The 18,080-nt window shown below is 38.6% G+C and overlaps 1 protein-coding gene across 3 annotated transcripts in view; it reads right to left on the bottom strand.

Moving 5' to 3' along the window:
* DIAPH3 (diaphanous related formin 3) overlaps positions 1 to 18,080 on the bottom strand; it is a 582,111-nt gene that overhangs the window by 245,577 nt on the left and 318,454 nt on the right. For all 3 annotated transcript variants that reach the window (XM_018056821.1, XM_018056820.1, XM_018056822.1), the window contains one exon: positions 17,270 to 17,509. In XM_018056821.1, coding sequence (XP_017912310.1) covers positions 17,270 to 17,509 — 240 coding nt within the window. The remainder of the gene's footprint in view (positions 1 to 17,269; positions 17,510 to 18,080) is intronic.

Consider the following 18,080-nt stretch of genomic DNA (forward strand, 5'->3'; position numbering starts at 1 on the left):
CCTTTCACCTCTACAATTTCATACATAATATTAGTTTTAATGGATAAGGCTAGAGTAAAAGTATCAAACTCTCACAAATACAACAGTTTTCCCCAGTACAACAAAGAGTCAGTATAAAACACTATAATTTCTTTTTGTTTTTGGTTCACTGGAGAAGAGGAGAGTTCTGATAAAACGTGGTCCACTGGAGAAGGGAATGGAAAATCATGGAAAATGGAGAACCCCATGAACAGTATGAAAAGGCAAAAACATAGGACATTGACAGATGAACTCCCAAGGTCGATAGGTGCCCAGTATTCTTTAGAGTGGATAATACCTACAGAAAGAATGAAGAGATTGAGCCCAAGTGGAAATGACACACTACTGGGGTTGTATCTGGTGGTAAAACTAAAGTCTGATGCTGTTAAGAACAATAGTGTACAGGACCCTGAAAGTTAGGTCCATGAAACAAGGTAAATTGGATGTCATAAAACAGATGGCAAGAGTGAACACTGATATTTTAGGAATCAGTGAACTAAAATGGACAGGAATGGGAGAATTTAAATCAGATGATCATTACATCAACAACTGTGGGCAATAATCCCTTAGAAGAGATGGAGAGCCCTCACAGCCAAAAAAAAAAGTCCAAAATGCAGTACTTGGGTACAATCTCAAAAATGACTGGATGACCTCAGTTTGGTTCCAAGACAAACCATTAAACATCACAGTAAATCAAGTTTCTTCCCAACCTTTAAAGCTGAAGACGCTAAAGCTGAATGATTCTATGATGACCTAAAGACCTCCTAGAATTAACACAGAAAAACAAGTGTCTTTATCCTCATTCAGTTCAGTTCAGTCGCTCAGCCGTGTCCGACTCTTTGCGACCCCATGAATCACAGCACGCCAGGCCTCCCTGTCCATCACCAACTCCCGGAGTTCACTCAGAGTCGCGTCCATCGAGTCAGTGATGCCATCCAGCCATCTCATCCTCTGTCGTCCCCTTCTCCTCCTGCCCCCAATCCCTCCCAGCATCAAAGTCTTCTCCAATGAGTCAACTCTTCGCATGAGGTGGCCAAAGTACTGGAGTTTCAGCTTTAGCATCATTCCTTCCAAAGAAATCCCAGGGCTGATCTCCTTCAGAATGGACTGGTTGGATCTCCTTGCAGTCCAAGGGACTCTAGGGGATGGGAATGCAAATGTAGGAAGTCAAGAAACACCTGGAGTAACAGGCAAATTTGGCCTTGGAGTACAGAATGAAGCAGGGCAAAAGCTAACAGTTTTGCCAAGAGAATGCACTGGTCATAGCAAACACCCTCTTCCAACAACACAAGATGTCTACACATGAACATTACCAGATGGTCAACACTGAAATCAGACTGATTATATTCTTTGCAGTTGAAGATGGAGAACCTCTATACAGTCAGCAGAAACACGACTGGGAGCTGACTGTGGCTCAGATCATGAACTCCTTATTGCCAAATTGAGACTTAAATTGAAGAAAGTGGGGGAAAACTACTGAACCATTCAGGTATGACCTAAATCAAATCCCTTATGACTACACAGTGGAAGTGACAAATAGATTCAAGGGACTAGATCTATTAGAGAGTGCCTGAAGAACTATGGATGGAGGTTCCTAGCACTGTACAGGAGGTGATAACCAAAACCATCCCTAAGAAAAAGAAATAGAAGAAGGCAAAGAGGCCTTACAAATGACTGAGAAAAGAAGAGAAGTGAAAAGCAAAGAAAGAAAGAAAAAGATAAAACCATCTGAATGCAGATTTCCAGAGAACAGCAAGGACAGATAAGAAAACCTCCTTAAGTGAAGAATGCAAAGAAATAGACAGAAACAAAAGAATGGGAAAGACTAGAGATCTCTTTAAGGAAATGAGAGATACTAAGGGAACATTTTATACAAAGACAGGCACAATAAAGGACAAAAATGGCAAGTACCTAACAGAAGCAGGAGAGATTAAGAAAAGGTGGCAAGAAAACAGAGAAGAACTGTACGAAACAGCTCTTAATGACCCAGTTAACCACAGTGATGTGGTCACTCACCTGGATCAGACATCCTGGAGTGTGAACTCAAGTGGGCCTTAGGAAAAGTTATTATGAACAAAAGCTAGTGGAGGTGATGGGATTTCAGCTGAGCTACTGCAAACCCTAGAAGATGATACTGTGAAAGTGATGCGCTTGTTATGCCAGCAAATTTTGAAAACTCAGCAGTGGCCACAAGACAGGAAAAGGTCAGTTTTCTTTCCAATCCCAAAGAAAGACAATGCCAAAGAATGCTCAAACTACCATGCAATTGCACTCATTTCACATGCCAGCAAGATTATGTTCAAAATACTTCAAGCTAGGCTTCAGAAGACATGAACGGACAACTTCCCGATGTACAAGCTGGATTTAAAAAAGGCAGAGGAATCAGAGATCAGAGTACCAACGTATGCTGGATCATCGAAAAAGGAAGGAAATATAAAAAAATCTACTACTGCTTCATCAACTATGCTAAAGCCTTTGACTGTATGGATCACAACTGTAGAATATGCTTAAGAAATGGGAATACTAGACCACCTTATCTGCCTCCCAAGGATCCCATATGCAGAACAAGAAGCAACTGTTAGAACCAGACATGGAACAATGGACTGGTTTAAAATTGGAAAAGCATTAAGTCAAGGCTGTATGTCACCCTGCTTGTTTAACTTCTATAGAGAGTACATCATGTGAATGGCTGGGCTGGATGAATCACATGTTGGAATCATGTTTGACAGGAGAATGAAGGTGAAAATGCTTGCTTAAAACTGAATATTCAAAAAAATAAGATTATGGCATCTGGTTCTATTACTTCATGGCAAACAGATGGGGAAAATGTGGAAACGGTGTCAGATTTCATTTTCTTGGGATTGAAATTAAATGCAGACAGTGATTGCAGCCATGAAATTAAAAGATGCCTGCTCCTTGGAAGAATAGCTATGACAATCCTAGACAGAGTATTAAAAAGCAAAGACATTTTTAATACCTTTGCCAACAAAGGTCCGTATAGTCAAAGCTATGGTTTTTCCAGTAGTCATGTACAGATGTGAGAGTTGGATCATAAACAAAGCTGAGTGTCAAAAAATTGATGCTTTTAAACTGTGTGTTGGAGAAGACTCTTGAGATCCCTTGGACAGCAAGGAGATTAAAATAGTCAGTCCTATAGGAAATCCGTCCTGAATATTCATCGGAAGGACTGATGCTGAAGCTAAAGCTCCAATACTCTGGCCACCTGGTGTGAAAAGCTAACTCATTGGAAAAGACCATGATGCTGGGAAAGATTGAAGGCAGGAGGAGAAGGGGACAACAGAGGATGAGCTGGTTGGATGGCACCACCAACTTGATGGACAAGAGTTTGAGCATACTCAGGGAGATAGTGATGGACAGAGAAGCCTGGCATGTGATGGGGTCACAAAGAGTCGAACACAACTTAGCAACTGAACAATACTGAATTCTTCTATTTCCCTACGTCCCTCTTTAAAGCAATGGCAGGAGAGTACTACTTTCTATGAACTGCCAGCTCTTGACCAGTGTACTTACTGCCTTCCTCATGCTCCATTCATGTGAATCCAGACACATCGTCTGTGTGGAATGCTGATTAAAACAAGCACCTGCAAAGAGCTTTCTAGCTCTATTTGTGATACAACTAAATGGCCAGCTATTTTGAGGGCTGAAATATACCAAGAAATGTCTTTGATCGAACAATAAGCAACTGGATTATTTTCATCTTTCCACAGAGTGATAAGATTTCAGAATTAGAATTCTGGTACATACTATAGGTTATGGCATCTACAAATTTAATAAATGTTAATGATGATAATAAATGTTAAACAGAGATTCAAATATTTAGAGACAATCATAAAGACAACACACTAACTGAGGGAGGAGGGTTCTATCCTGGTTGTTTTGTTGACATCAGCAGGTTAGCAACTCACATACAGGTCACCATGAATCATTTGAAAATATACTCACTGAATAATAAATGAGTCTCCCATTACTCCAAAATCTGTATTTAACAATTAAGAGACTTTTTAAAAATGCTCAAATTCCAAAATAGTTTTGAAAATATATCTAATAAAAGGTAAGAAGTTAAGAAACACAGAGAGTGACACTTCGTAACTAATGCATGAGCTTAATAAACTACTAGTTGCTCTAAATTCCAGGACAGAGATTCTTCATTCAGTTCCTAACATTCTCAGGAAAAGCTCCACAATGCTGAGAAGGTATTCTTACTGTCTCAATTACTCTATTCCCTTCCTTCCTTCCCCCAAATCACTTAAAGAAAAAACAAAAGAAATCAAAAAGCAAAAATATCCTTCAAGAGAGCACGTGAAAATGTATGAAAGCACAACAAAATACATTTATCACAGTCCTCACTTACGTGATCAATTTTCTTTTACCTTTTGATAAACATTAAAAACAAAAAGGGCACACTCTATTTCTACTAATTATCCATCATACATAATCAGCAATTGAGCTAGAACAAGGAAAGCTTGAGAGATGATGCTAATTTTGTTAAAGAGAAAAATACAACTTGAACATAGTCTTTCCCTCGGAAAGAAAATAAAGCTAAAATATCTGCTTTGAAATGTTATTCTTAAGTTTAAGAAATATGCTTTATTTAAATTGTCACTAACATTGCTTGACAGGATTCCTTTGGTATCACTGTCAAGAAATTATCTTACTGATGAGTAATCATTACTTTAAGGAGAATTTCTTGTTTATATATTGCTTCCTAAAGGTACATTTAATGTGCTGTAGATGTCAAATAAACAAAAAGATGGATGGAGTTTCTTCAACCGCTCTGTTCATTCCAAACAAAATAATGTTAAAAGGAGATCCTGTAATAAATCATGGCCTGGTTGTCAGTTGCGATAGAACGCCTTTGTAGCTACAATGCAAGGTTTTGGAATATTTTTAAGGTATTAGCACATATTTGGATGACATTTACAGAACATTTCATTGTTTTAGTCACAAGGAAGAAAATACCCAAAATTAAAACTAAGCATCTTCTTGGTAATTTTCAGAATACAAAGAACTACAACCCCTTATACTCCAAATAATGAAACTTTTATCTTAAGAATAGTGTCACATTTGGAACTGTTTCTCATTATATATCTTCCTGTACTCTAATTACATTATCAAGATGGCACTTACCCTTTAGATGTTGTAGACAATGCTGAACACCAGGAAAATGAAAAAATTATGAGGGTCTGTAATGACTCCGCAAACATTCTAGAAGACCCTACCTTGTGAATAGTATGAACACCGAGGACAACAGCAGCCACTCTTGTTTGTGTGGCACTTACTAGGAGACAGGACTAGCCAAATGCTGTAACACCAGTTAAGTGCTTACAACACACAATATCCCTATGAGAAAGCAGCGGGTGTTATACTCATTATAAAGAGAGCAAGAGAGACGGGAAAGATCACACAGCACATCCCAGAACACACAGCTAATATGCGAGAGAGCCAAGATTTATTTGAATCCACTTCTATGTGAATCCAAAGCTTTTAGCCACTATAAAATACAGCTCCTCTACAAAATATTTAATCTAGATTACAGTCCACAGGGTTGCGAAGAGTTGGACACAAATCAGCGACTAAGCACGCACGCGCACGCGCGCGCGCGCACACACACACGCACACACACAATGTATCAAAAAGAATCAAGATTCTCAAAAACACAGTGGTTAAAAATAGTAAGACAATAAAAGAACGCTAATGAATGCAACTTAAAATACTGAAACTCTATAACATGTTAATTCTAGCCTGGAAAGCATCTATACCTCTACCTTGTAATCTCTTCTAGTTCTGAAAACATGGCATTCTTTCTACTGATTTATCTATAAAATTTAAAAAATGGTACCTGAACTTTACCTCAAATGCAAAAGTGAAAAAAGTGAAACTGTTAGTCACTCAGACATGTTGAACTTTTTAAGACCATATGGATTTTACCCTACCAGGCTCCTCTGTCCATGGAACTCACCAGGCAAGATTACTGGAGTGGGTAGCCATTCCCTTCTCCATGGGATCTTTCCAACTCAGGGTTTCAACTAGTGCATCCTGCATTGCAGGCAGATTCTTTACCATCTGAGCCGCCAGGAAAGCTCGAAGTCTTTCCATATTGCTAATAGGATCAGTGCTGACAAAATATGATACAAACATGTTTGAATGAAACTATACAGTTTCATCTTTGAGAGATCTAGCCAAGTATATTTACTAACATCATTTTCCATATTAAATCACCTGCAGAATGAAGTCCTTAGTATATCTTTGAAACAACACCTCTATATGTAAGTTACATGTACCCACATGTAAATGGATATCTGAATATGAACTGCCAATGAATATATCAGTTCAGTTCAGTTGCTCAGTCGTGTCCGACTCTTTGCGACCCCATGAATCCCAGCACGCCAGGCCTCCCTGTCCATCATCATCTCCCGGAGTTCACTCAGACTCACGTCCATCGAGTCAGTGATGCCATCCAGCCAGCTCATCCTCGGTCGTCCCCTTCTCCTCCTGCCCCCAATCCCTCCCAGCATCAGACTCTTTTCCAACGAGTCAACTCTTCGCATGAGGTGGCCAAAGTACTGGAGTTTCAGCTTCAGCATCATTCCTTCCAAAGAAATCTCAAGGCTGATCTCCTTGAGAATGGACTGGTTGGATCTCCTTGAAGTCCAAGGGACTCTCAAGACTCTTCTCCAACACCACAGTTCTTTGGCTCAGCCTTCTTCACAGTCCAACCCTCACATCCATACATGACCACTGGGAAAACCATAGCCTTGACTAGACGGACCTTTGTTGGCAAAGTAATGTCTCTGCTTTTGAATATGTTATCTAGGTTGGTCATAACTTTTCTTCCAAGGAGTAAGCGTCTTTTAATTTCATGGCTGCAGTCACCATCTGCAGTGATTCTGGAGCCCCCAAAAATAAAGTCTGACACTGTTTCCACTGTTTCCCCATCTATTTGCCATCAAGTGATGGGACCGGATGCCATGATCTTCGTTTTCTAAATGTCGAGCTTTAAGTCAACTTTTTCACTCTCCTCTTTCACTTTCATCAAGAGGCTTTTTAGTTTCTCTTCACTTTCTGCCATAAGGGTGGTGTCATCTGCATATCTGAGGTTATTGATATTTCTCCCGGCAATCTTGATTCCAGCTTGTGCTTCTTCCAGCCCAGCGTTTCTCATGATGTCCTCTGCATATAAGTTAAATAAGCAGGGAGACAATATACAGCCTTGACATACTCCTTTTCCTATTTGGAACCAGTCTGCTGTTCCATGTCCAGTTCTAACTGTTGCTTCCTGACCTGCATATAGGTTTCTCAAGAGGCAGGTCAGGTGGTCTGGTATTCCCACCTCTTCAAGAATTTTCCCCAGTTTCTTGTGATCCACACAGTCAAAGTCTTTGGCATAGTCAATAAAGCAGAAATAGATGTTTTTCTGGAACTCTCTTGCCTTTTTGATGAACCAGCGGATGTTGGCAATTTGATCTCTGGTTCCTCTGCTTTTTCTAAAACCAGCTTGAACATCAGGGTTCACATATTGCTGAAGTCTGGTTTGGAGAATTTTGAGCATTACTTTACTAACATGTGAGATGAATGCAATTGTGCGGTAGTTTGAGCATTCTTTGGCATTGCCTTTCTTTGGAATTGGAATGAAAACTGACCTTTTCCAGTCCTGTGGCCACTGCTGAGTTTTCCAAACTTGCTGGCATATTGAGTGCAGCACTTTCATAGCATCATCTTTCAAGATTTGAAATAGCTCAACTGGAATTCCATCACCTCCACTAGCTTTGTTCGTAGTGATGCTTTCCAAGGCCCACTTGACTTCACATTCCAGGATATCTGGCTCTAGGTGAGTGATCACCCACCATTGTGATTATCTTGGTCTTAAAGATTTTTTTTGTACAGTTCTTCTGCGTATTCTTGCCACCTCTTCTTAAGATCTTCTGCTTCTGTTAGGTCCATACCATTTCTGGCCTTTATCGATCCCATCTTTCAATGAAATATTCCCTTGGTATCTTTAATTTTCTTGAAGAGATCTCTAGTCTTTCCCATTCTATTGTTTCCCTCTATTTCTTTGCACTGATTGCTGAGAAAGGCTTTCTTATCTCTTCTTGCTATTCTTTGGAACTCTGCATTCAGATGCTTGCATCTTTCCTTTTCTCCTTTGCTTTTCACTTCTCTTCTTTTCACAGCTATTTGTAACGCCTCCCCAGGCAGCCATTTTGCTTTTTTGCAAAGAAATGAGTATATCATAATTGCTCAGATATGAAGTTCAAAAAGTTAATGATTAGGTACAAAATTAGTAGGGAAAACAACTACAATTATAGAATGAACTATTCCCTAATATGTTTAAATACATATTTAAAAAACAATCACTGTGTTCATTACACTTTTCAAAAATACTGTGTATCTCTCCAAAATAAATGGAAATTTAAAATCTTAACATAAACAAGATGCTTTGCATCATCTATGCCACTGCCACAACCATTAACACATATAACAAAACTTTCATAATGATTTTAAAGATAGGTAGTGATAAACTATATTAGGTTAAATAGTTATTAGATACATTTATGGGCATTTACATATAAAAATAACTTACACCAATGGTTGGTTTTCATTTTTAAATGACAAGAATTAAAACTTTAAATAAGGAAGAAAATGCTTTCAATAATGTCAACTTCTATAATTAAACTAAATATTTGCCATACTCTCACAGACACACTATCTCTTAATTCTGTTTTAAACATATTTCTATTGGATTTTAGTGAGCATGAAAACCATTTTTGCATTTTAGTAAAATTTTATCTTGTTGGACTATCATATTGTTCGATATTCTATTTACACTATCCCCTTATTCCCCAAGTGATTCTAAACAGATTTGTGTACTTTAGTTAACATAAATAGATCAAATACATTCATTTTAAATGGGTTTTATCATGATTAATTTAATTAACAGACTTTATATTTTATAGCAGTTTCAGCTTTAAGACAAATTGAGCAAAACATACAGATTTTCCATATACTCTCTCCTCCACACATACAAATTCCTTTATCAATAACATTTTCCAATAGTGTGATACATTTGTTAAATTGCACATACCAATATTGATATTATTGATACATTATTATTAAGAATGAACGAAACTTTATTTTGGAGTTCACTGTCTGTTAAAGTTGTATGGGTTTTGCCAAATGCATAATGTCATATATCTACCATTACAGAGTCATAGGGAATAGCTTCTTCAGCCTAAAAAATTTCCTGTCCCCACCTATTCATCCCTTCCTTCTTTCCCCTCCCACAAAGCCCCTACGGACTGCTGACCTTTTTACTATCTCCATAATTTTGTCTTTTCCAGAATGTCAGAGTTGGGGATAAGAGCAGTAGGCTTTTTGGATTTAGTTCTTTTATTAATATTATACATATATCCATGTCTTCTCCTGGGTTAAGAGAATACTTTCTTTCAGATTTATTTCTTTAATTTTCATTTTTTGGAAATAAAGCCTGTCACTGTTTCCACTTTTTCCATATCTTTTTACCATGAAGTGATGGGACTGGATGCCATGATCTTAAGTTTTCTGAATGCCCGCGTTTTCACTTTTCTCTTTTACCCTCATCAAGAGGCTCTTTAGTTCTTCTTCACTTTCTGTCATTAGTGTCATCTGCATATCTGAGGTTATTGATATTTCTCCCGGCAATCTTGATTCCAGCTGTGCTTCCTCCAGCCCAGCGTTTCTCATGATGTATTCTGCATATAAGTTAATAAGCAGGGTGACAATATACAGTCTTGAAATACTCCTTTTCCTATCTGGAACCAGTCTGTTGTCCCATATCCAGTTCTAACTATTGCTTCCTGACTTGCATACAGATTTCACAAGTGGCAGGTGAGGTGGTCTGGTGTTTCCACCTCTTGAAGAATTTTCCACAGTTTACTGTGATCCACACAGTCAAAGGCTTTGGAATAGTCAATAAAAACAGAAGCAGATATTTTTTTTGGAACTTTTTCAATGATCCAACAGATGTTGGCAATTTGATCTCTGGTTTCTCTGCCTTTTCTAACCAGGTTGAACTTCTGGAAGTTCACGGTTCATGTGCTGTTGAAACCTGGCTTGGAGTATTTTGAGCATTATTTTACTAGTGTGTGAGGTGAGTGCAATTCTGCAGTACTTTGAGCATTCTTTGGCATTGCCTTTCTTTGGCATATGAATGAAAAGTGCCATTTTCCAGTCCTGTGGCCACTGCTGAGTTTTCCAAATTTGCTGGCATACTGAGTGCAGCACTTTCACAGCATCATCTTTTAGGATCTGAAATAGCTCAACTGGAATTCCATCACCTCCACTAGCTTTGTTCACAGTGATGCTTCCTAAGGCCCCCTTGACTTCGCATTCCAGGATGTCTGGCTCTAGCTGAGTGATCACACCATGGTGATTATCTGGGCCATTAAGATCTTTTCTTTTGTCTTTTTTTTTTTTTATCTCTAAGCACAGTGGAGGAATCTGAGGCTGTCAGCTTCAGGGGCAGGGAGTTTGACAGAACAGGAATTCTGGTTTTGAGAGCGGTGAGAGGACAGCACAGGAGCAGCACATTGGCTCTTCATGGACAAAACCACCTGGGTTTTATAATTCTAATAAAGGGTTAATTCTAATTTTGAAGGCAACTGAGAAAACAAAGGTAGTATGAATAATTTATCAGAAACACTATTTAGTAAGGCTAATTAATTATTTCTTAGAAAATGCTAAAGATTAAATATGTTAATGAGTGAGTCCGATAGAGTTAAGCAGTCTAAGGAATTTCACACTGCTCTGGAAGTCAGATTTTTCACAGACTTAATTGGTTGGATGTGTGGCATTTGTTATCTTCAAGTCTTTGGCCAGAAACTGCTTTATTTTCAAAGGGTGCCAAAACTTACTGGGGTGGCTTTCCAATCTGATAGCAAATAAAAATTCTTCTAAAATCCTTCTGAAAAACCGAATGCCGTTGGAACAATGGATTTGTTTGACAAAGGTCTTTCTTAAAAATAACTTCAGATAGCAAAGGAAAAGGTGATATATACAAGAATCAAGATTTCACAAAAAAAGATCGCAAGTGGTAACCTGTGTGACTGTGACAAGCTTGCAGAATATAAACCACATGTGACAGGTAGAGGGATTTGCTTCCTGCTCTTCATAATAATTGAAACTCTGCTTTCTAAGATCAAGTCCTAAAAAATAACTCAGGACACTGACCATCAACTTATTTCAGTTCCACTGTGTCACTGAGCTTCATACTCCTTTCACTCATTTTCTTCACTTTCAGAACAGTGTTCAGCATGGCAACAAAGAAAAGCAGCAGTTTGGGGGAATATTTTCACCACTCATCCTTAAGTGAGGAAGTAGAGTTGTTACATTTTTGTTTTGCTCTCATATTGGTTAGGTTTAGCTTTTGCGTGTTTGTTGGTTGGTTCCAGGCCACCTACAAGGGATTGTTCATTCTGGGGTAAGAAAGTTGGGCAGAAGACAGATAAAATGATTCTCAGTTCAGTCTGAACATTAAAGATCACCTGTGCGATCTTTTTGAAGATGCCACTCATCAGGGTTTGCATCCACACCTGCTGAAGTACCTGATCCGATGCGAGGCTGAAACATCGCTACTTGTAAAGGGCACTGTGGGGTGAGAACTGAAGCCCTGAAGGAGAGCTGCACACAGCTTCAAGAGATCATGCAGGACAGCTGGCGAAGGCACCAAAGAATGAGGAAACTAAACACATTTCTTTAAAAATTCTCCCCATCACAGCTTTGGTGAATTTATCCGACTTTTGGTTAGCCTATGCTTATAAAAGAAACATACAGACCAAATAATTTCATGCACTTGAAAAGATAACAGACAAAATTCAAACTGGCCTGCCACCATTGCATTTAATATCTAACTCCCAGTACCAACAGTCCCATTACTATGTATGCTTTGATAACTTCACCTTTGAAATGAATTAATTGAACATTCTACTGCCACTGACAATAGGAAATTTCCTATAAGTGATAATATGGATAAATTTATAGACAAATCAACAGTGACATTTTTCTGCAATCCCTCCCCTCCAACTAACACTGCATAAACTGATATAACTTATTATAATTGGTAAACTCTTCCAAAACTTATATTTACTATCCCAGTACAGGCAGTCATTTTAGCTACCAAGAACAATAGCTCCATCATTCAATTGTACTGATTGGGATGATTCGTTATTTAGAAATCACACATTTTAGCAGACACCAGTAATATATACAAACAGGTTATAATCATTGTTTCTGAATTGACAATATCTTTTCAAAAACAAGTTAAAATCATCTCATATATTTAATATGGTGTAGAGTTTGATGGTTGAGTCAACCCCCTTTTTCTAGAATACTGACTTAACCTGGCTCCACACAGGTTCTCTAAAATTACTAATTTTAGCACCAACAACATATACATTTTTCTAGGTGGGCATTTTGGTCAGACAAGCACCTACCTGATTGCTGATTAGATTTCTAAGGATACAAATTTGCATTTAGTCAAGAGCAGGTCCAGATAAAAGAATGTAATCTCAAACTACTTATTATCAAATGATACACCTGTACTTTTCAGTTATAGTAATGCCATCCCTAGTTTAAGGAAAATGGTGTAAGTGCTTTGCTTTCTGATGGCTCGGCTTTTTAAAAGGATAAACAACAGACTACATAGAAGAATGGAGAGAGTGCTTGTCATTTGTAAAATCCTCCAAAGATATTACTAAACTTTAGATAAATTTGGATAATAAGCAGTTTGAGATTATTATATTTCATTTGGGACCTGCAGTACTCTTGCTTCGGAAATTCCATGGACAGAGGAGCATGGCAGGCTATAGTCCATGGGGTCTCAAAGAGTTGAACATGACTTTGTAACTAAACAGCAGCAGCAACATCTTACTATGAGGGTTCTCTTAGCGTGTTACCCTCTAACAGACTCTGAGTGCATATCTGCAAGAGAAGGGGGTGGCTGATGGGGAGGAAGATGGTTCTAAAAGAAAGATCTTCATGACACTGATTTTTTTTTTATTTGCTATTTAAAAGAACACTGCTCGCCATCCTATTTTCCATTTATAATGACATGCAGGCAAAATTTCGCATGATGTGCAGCCTTGGCTAATAAGAGAAATTAAAATATTTAGTTCACAAAGCCTCATGACTGTGTTCTGCACTTCACTTTTTCCATCAGAAAGCCTCAAGCCTACCATCTACTTTAATTTATGCTGACATCTTAATACATTCTAGTCTATGGTTACTTAATGTCTCAAATTTTACTTTTATATTTATCACAGACCTTATCAAATCTTTGGGTAAAATAAAGTAAAATCTTTTCGTTCTGAACTCCTTTATTATAGCTCAGTTCAGTTGCTCAGTTGTGTCCAACTCTTTGTGACCCATGAACTGCAGCACTGCAGGCTTCCCTGTCCATTACCATCTCCTAGAGATTGCTCAAACTCACGTCCATTGAGTCGGTGATGTTATAGTTTTATTATAATAGTTTATCATAATATAAATCATAATATAGTTTATTATAGCCATCTCAATTACAGATATAAACAAAGATAATATAGTCCCTAAAACCAAATTACAATGCATATAGAATTCACTATTCATGTATTTATCTCTAAACAATGCAAAGTTAACAATTTAACTTTCCACACACTCAAGCTAAATTTATAAAGCACACTTAAAAGTAAAGATTTTGGATATAGAATATTAAATGGCATATAATTACCCAGCATGTTTGAACAGATTAAAATATTACCCTGTCTTTCTACTGTCAAATAAATATGGAATTCCTTGTATGGGGCTTATCATCAAAGCAAATGCTTCATGCTCAGTGTGAAAATTCAATCACAATTGTCAAAGATCAAGCTGCTACTTCTGATAACAAACATGATGAGATATCATCTTGTTCAATATATGCTTTCAACTTGACATGTAGGCTAATAAAAAATATGAAGCCGTAGTATTTATTTTGTTTCTTGTACAACAGAAGGCTCCTAACAGGGAAGATCAAAATATCCAGTAACGCTGACTGAAAATACAGTCAACCCTATTATCTGGAGACAGATTAACAGGTTTATAGCTCGACCATAGTAAAATGTTAGCAGCAGGCACTGTATCTGCAAAGGGTTCAAACCACTCTGCGTCAGCAACTGTGCACCAACATGAGAGGACATCTGTTTCACTACACGACAACACTGCCTCCACACAACCCTGAGCGCACTGCTCCGCACACTGCTTCCCGTTCAGCAGCTGCCTCTCAGCATTTCCTGCGGACCTAGTGCCAGATGAGGCACTTCCTCTTCACTAAGCAGACCTAACCTCTTGTTTCGTCTCTTTGAAGGGAGGCATGAGGGAAGGCATGTGGTCAGCTTCTTGTGAGCTGGTCATTGTTCTGAGATACACAATCTGAAGCCGGAACAGATGCTCCGCAGTCTGAAGCAAACCCCAGTAGTTTCCACATGTGGACTTAAACTTCTCTGCCATCTCACCCCCGGCCCTATTTTTCTTCCTTTCTTCTCAGGGGAAGCTTGAACTGGCAGTCTTGCTTGCCTCCTTGCCCTTCAGCCTCCAAACTCATAATCACCATGCCCTCCCAATTCCTAGATGTTCCTTAAACGTGGACACTGCCCTCCACCCCCTCTACTCCTTTGCAACTACCTTAGTCAGACCTCCATCATCTCAGAGCACAGTGACCATTTCATAGTGGGCCCTCAAATATATGTAAAAGGTATAAAGAAGGCAGCTTCAAGCAGATGCCTTTTAAGACACTGAGGTAACAGACACTGTTGTTTGTGGTTTAGTCACTGAGTCGTATCTGACTTTCACAACCCCAAGGACTGTAGCCCACCAGGCTCCTCTCTCCATGGGATCTCCCAGCCAGGAATACAGGAGTGGGTCACCATTGCCTACTCTAGAAACTATAGAGATAGGAAACACCAAAATCAGCCTGAACTCATTTCTCCTTTGAGCAACAGCTTCAAACATGTCAGCAGCAGGGAATTATCTTTGACCCCTCCCTTATTCCTCTTCCATCCCCAGCTATCCTCTCAGCTCCATTTCCCCTGGTGCCCTCCTAGGTTATGTGACCCAGGTCAACCAATCACTGTGTCTCTCCCAACTATAACCCCCTAACCCAAGGCTGTCCAATAGAACAGTGATGGAAACGTGCATACTTAACGCTGTCTGCATGTATGGACACTGACTCACTTGAAACATGCTAAGTGTGATTGAGGAATTAAAAAATTTTAAGTTTACTTAAATAGTAATTGATTGAAATTTGAAAAGTCATATACGGCTAATGGTGACAGTACTAGAAGGTGCAGCTTGCCTTTCTTCCATACTTCTGCTATTTACCTTCCTGAAAAACAGACCATAACATCACTAGTTCTACAGAACTAACACGCCTTCATAACGCCTTTACCATAGGCATGACACCTAAGCTCTTCACCATCGACACCAACTTACTATTTCTATTTTCTCCACTCTTCCTCCATCCAAAAGGGAAAGTGTGAGTCGCTCAGTCATGTCTGAGTCTTAGCAACCCCATGGATTGTAGTCCACCAGGCTCCTCTGTCCATGGAATTCTCCAGGCAAGTATTCTGGAGTGGGTTGCCGTTTCACCCTTCAGGGGACCTTCCTGATCCAGAGATCGACCCCAAATCTCCCGCATTGCAGGCAGATTCTTTACCATCTGAGCTACCAGTGAAGCCCCTTCAACAATAACTGATCACTTGGTATACTCACACATGCCATGATATAACCTTTTACATGAACTGTTGATGCTTTTTTAGAATGCTTTTTCCTCTCAGAGAACATCCACTCATCCTTCCAGATCCAGCTCAAATTCCTGCTCCTCTCTGAGTAACTGCCCTCCCTTAGTCCAGCTAGCCATTCTCTCTTAACTCTGCTGCCATAACTTTAGTATAGAGGTCCACTGAAATATTTAAGCATGCTTAATGGCTTACATATGAAAAATAGGAATCCCATGTATCCCAGGTAAATATTAATCATATACATAAAATGAGATGATGAGGACAAGCGTTTTACACAAGAGTAAGTAAGCACTCTATAAATGTGCAGTGTTTAATACATGTCTTATGAATCCCATCTTAATACTTGCTAGGGATCTTCACTGAACATAGCAGGCTAAGAAAACAAGGAGAGAAGAGTGAAAAGATGCATATGGGAAAGGAGAAAAGTTCGCAAGGCACTGCTACTAAAAGGCATAAGCCAGGGGAATTGGGCAAGAAAAGCCAGGAAAGCACCAAGAGACTAACCATTCGGTAACCCACAGCTAAAGCCGAGCGTGTTTCTCGCCTCCCCATCAAACTGGCAATAACAACAATCAAATTCCTTAATCAGGGAGTGTAGATGTGACCAGGTCAAGAACAAGAGAAAGCTTTTCTTGTGCTGTGTAACTGAGAAGAATTTGTTGTAAGCAGATCAATAAAGCACTATTACTATGGCCCGCTTCTTAGAGCTCTGCTATATAAAACTCTGAATGGATTTGCTGTAAGAAAATTTAACCTACAGAAAAAACTGAAGGGGAAAAAAAACACTCTAAACGTACTAAATTTTCATCTCCTCCAACATTATATTTAAATAGAGATATTTCAAAATCATTAATGACTTCTGAGTTATGTTTATTCCTAATATGACTTTCCTTTTATATAAAGCAGTCTCAATTTTATTTCCCTTTAGTCAGCTTTCAAAAAAGAAAAATGCAAAGAAACATTTAAATAGCCAAAGGTAAAAATTTTAGTGGGAATCACAAGCAATTCTCAATATATATACTGTCATATGCAGGTATTTATATTGAATGAATATTAGGCTTAAATAATATTTTGATGTTCCATTTCATCAGTTTGAGAAACCATAGATTCACAACACAATTTTGCTATTAAACAAAAATCTTTCATTTGAATTTGCAGATCAGAGACAATTAATATTTGGATTTAGTTCAGAGGTTGAGTAAATTAGCTCAGTTCACCGTGGGTTTGGGTTGATGGTTCAGTTTAAGTTATTGACAATGAGCACATCAAATTGAAGAATAAATAATGTAGTCAGGGCTGACATTTAAGAATAAGTGTTCAGAGGGCGGTGATATATGTATAATTATGGCTGATTTGCGCTGTTGTATGGCAGAAACCAATACCACATTGTAAAGCAATTTTCCTCCAATTAAGAAATAAATTGGAAAAACAAATAACAAACTCACTTTACAGAGAGAGCTAAGGTTAAATCCGAAGGTTTGTGCATTCCGGGAGCCGGCATTCATGTAGTTTCCCATTAGCAACACCAGTTCCAGCAACTTGCTGAAGCCCCTGCTCTTCCTGATCTCTTCACAGGCGGCACTGACAGCCATGATGTCAGGTCTGATGTTGTTCACCTGCTCTTCAAACTGAAGCTTAAAGAGAATAGCACTGAGCCGTGGCCGCAGTCTCTTCACATTGCTCATCTGATTGAAGAGAAAATAGCAGATTTCCTTTAAAATGCATGATATACTTTAGTACTGTGTGGCTGCAAGTAATCTGGGATGATTTATTGGTATGACAGTACGGAAGAAGCAATATGTCCCCTAAAACTGATAGCAGGAAGAGAGAAAAACCCTGCATGTTTTTGTGAAGAATCCAGTCATCCCTCAAAGAAAAAATTAACAATTTAAATACTCGTTGAAAAGAAATCTTCAGTTAAGTGACAAAATTTAACTGAGTAATAAAGTACATAGAATTTAAAAAAAAAAAACAATTTTTAAAAGGTAACAGGATACAGATGCAACAAATTACAGAGCATTCATACATAGCACTGCTTTAACTTTTGTTCAATACTGAAAATGCTGGGTCATATTTAACAGATTCAGACAGGTCTAAAGATGGTTTGTTTTCTTCAAAGAGCAACTGTTGTCCGCAAGAACTCTGCTGACTAACAGTGTGAGTTAGAGCAAGGGAGAGGAAATAGGTCCCAATTTGTGCTAAACTGACTTCCTTCAGAAACACAGGGCTGCAGAGTGACCCCGCGCCGGGCTTGGG

Source organism: Capra hircus, chromosome 12, assembly GCF_001704415.2.
Source record: "Capra hircus breed San Clemente chromosome 12, ASM170441v1, whole genome shotgun sequence".
Lineage (NCBI taxonomy): Eukaryota > Metazoa > Chordata > Mammalia > Artiodactyla > Bovidae > Capra > Capra hircus.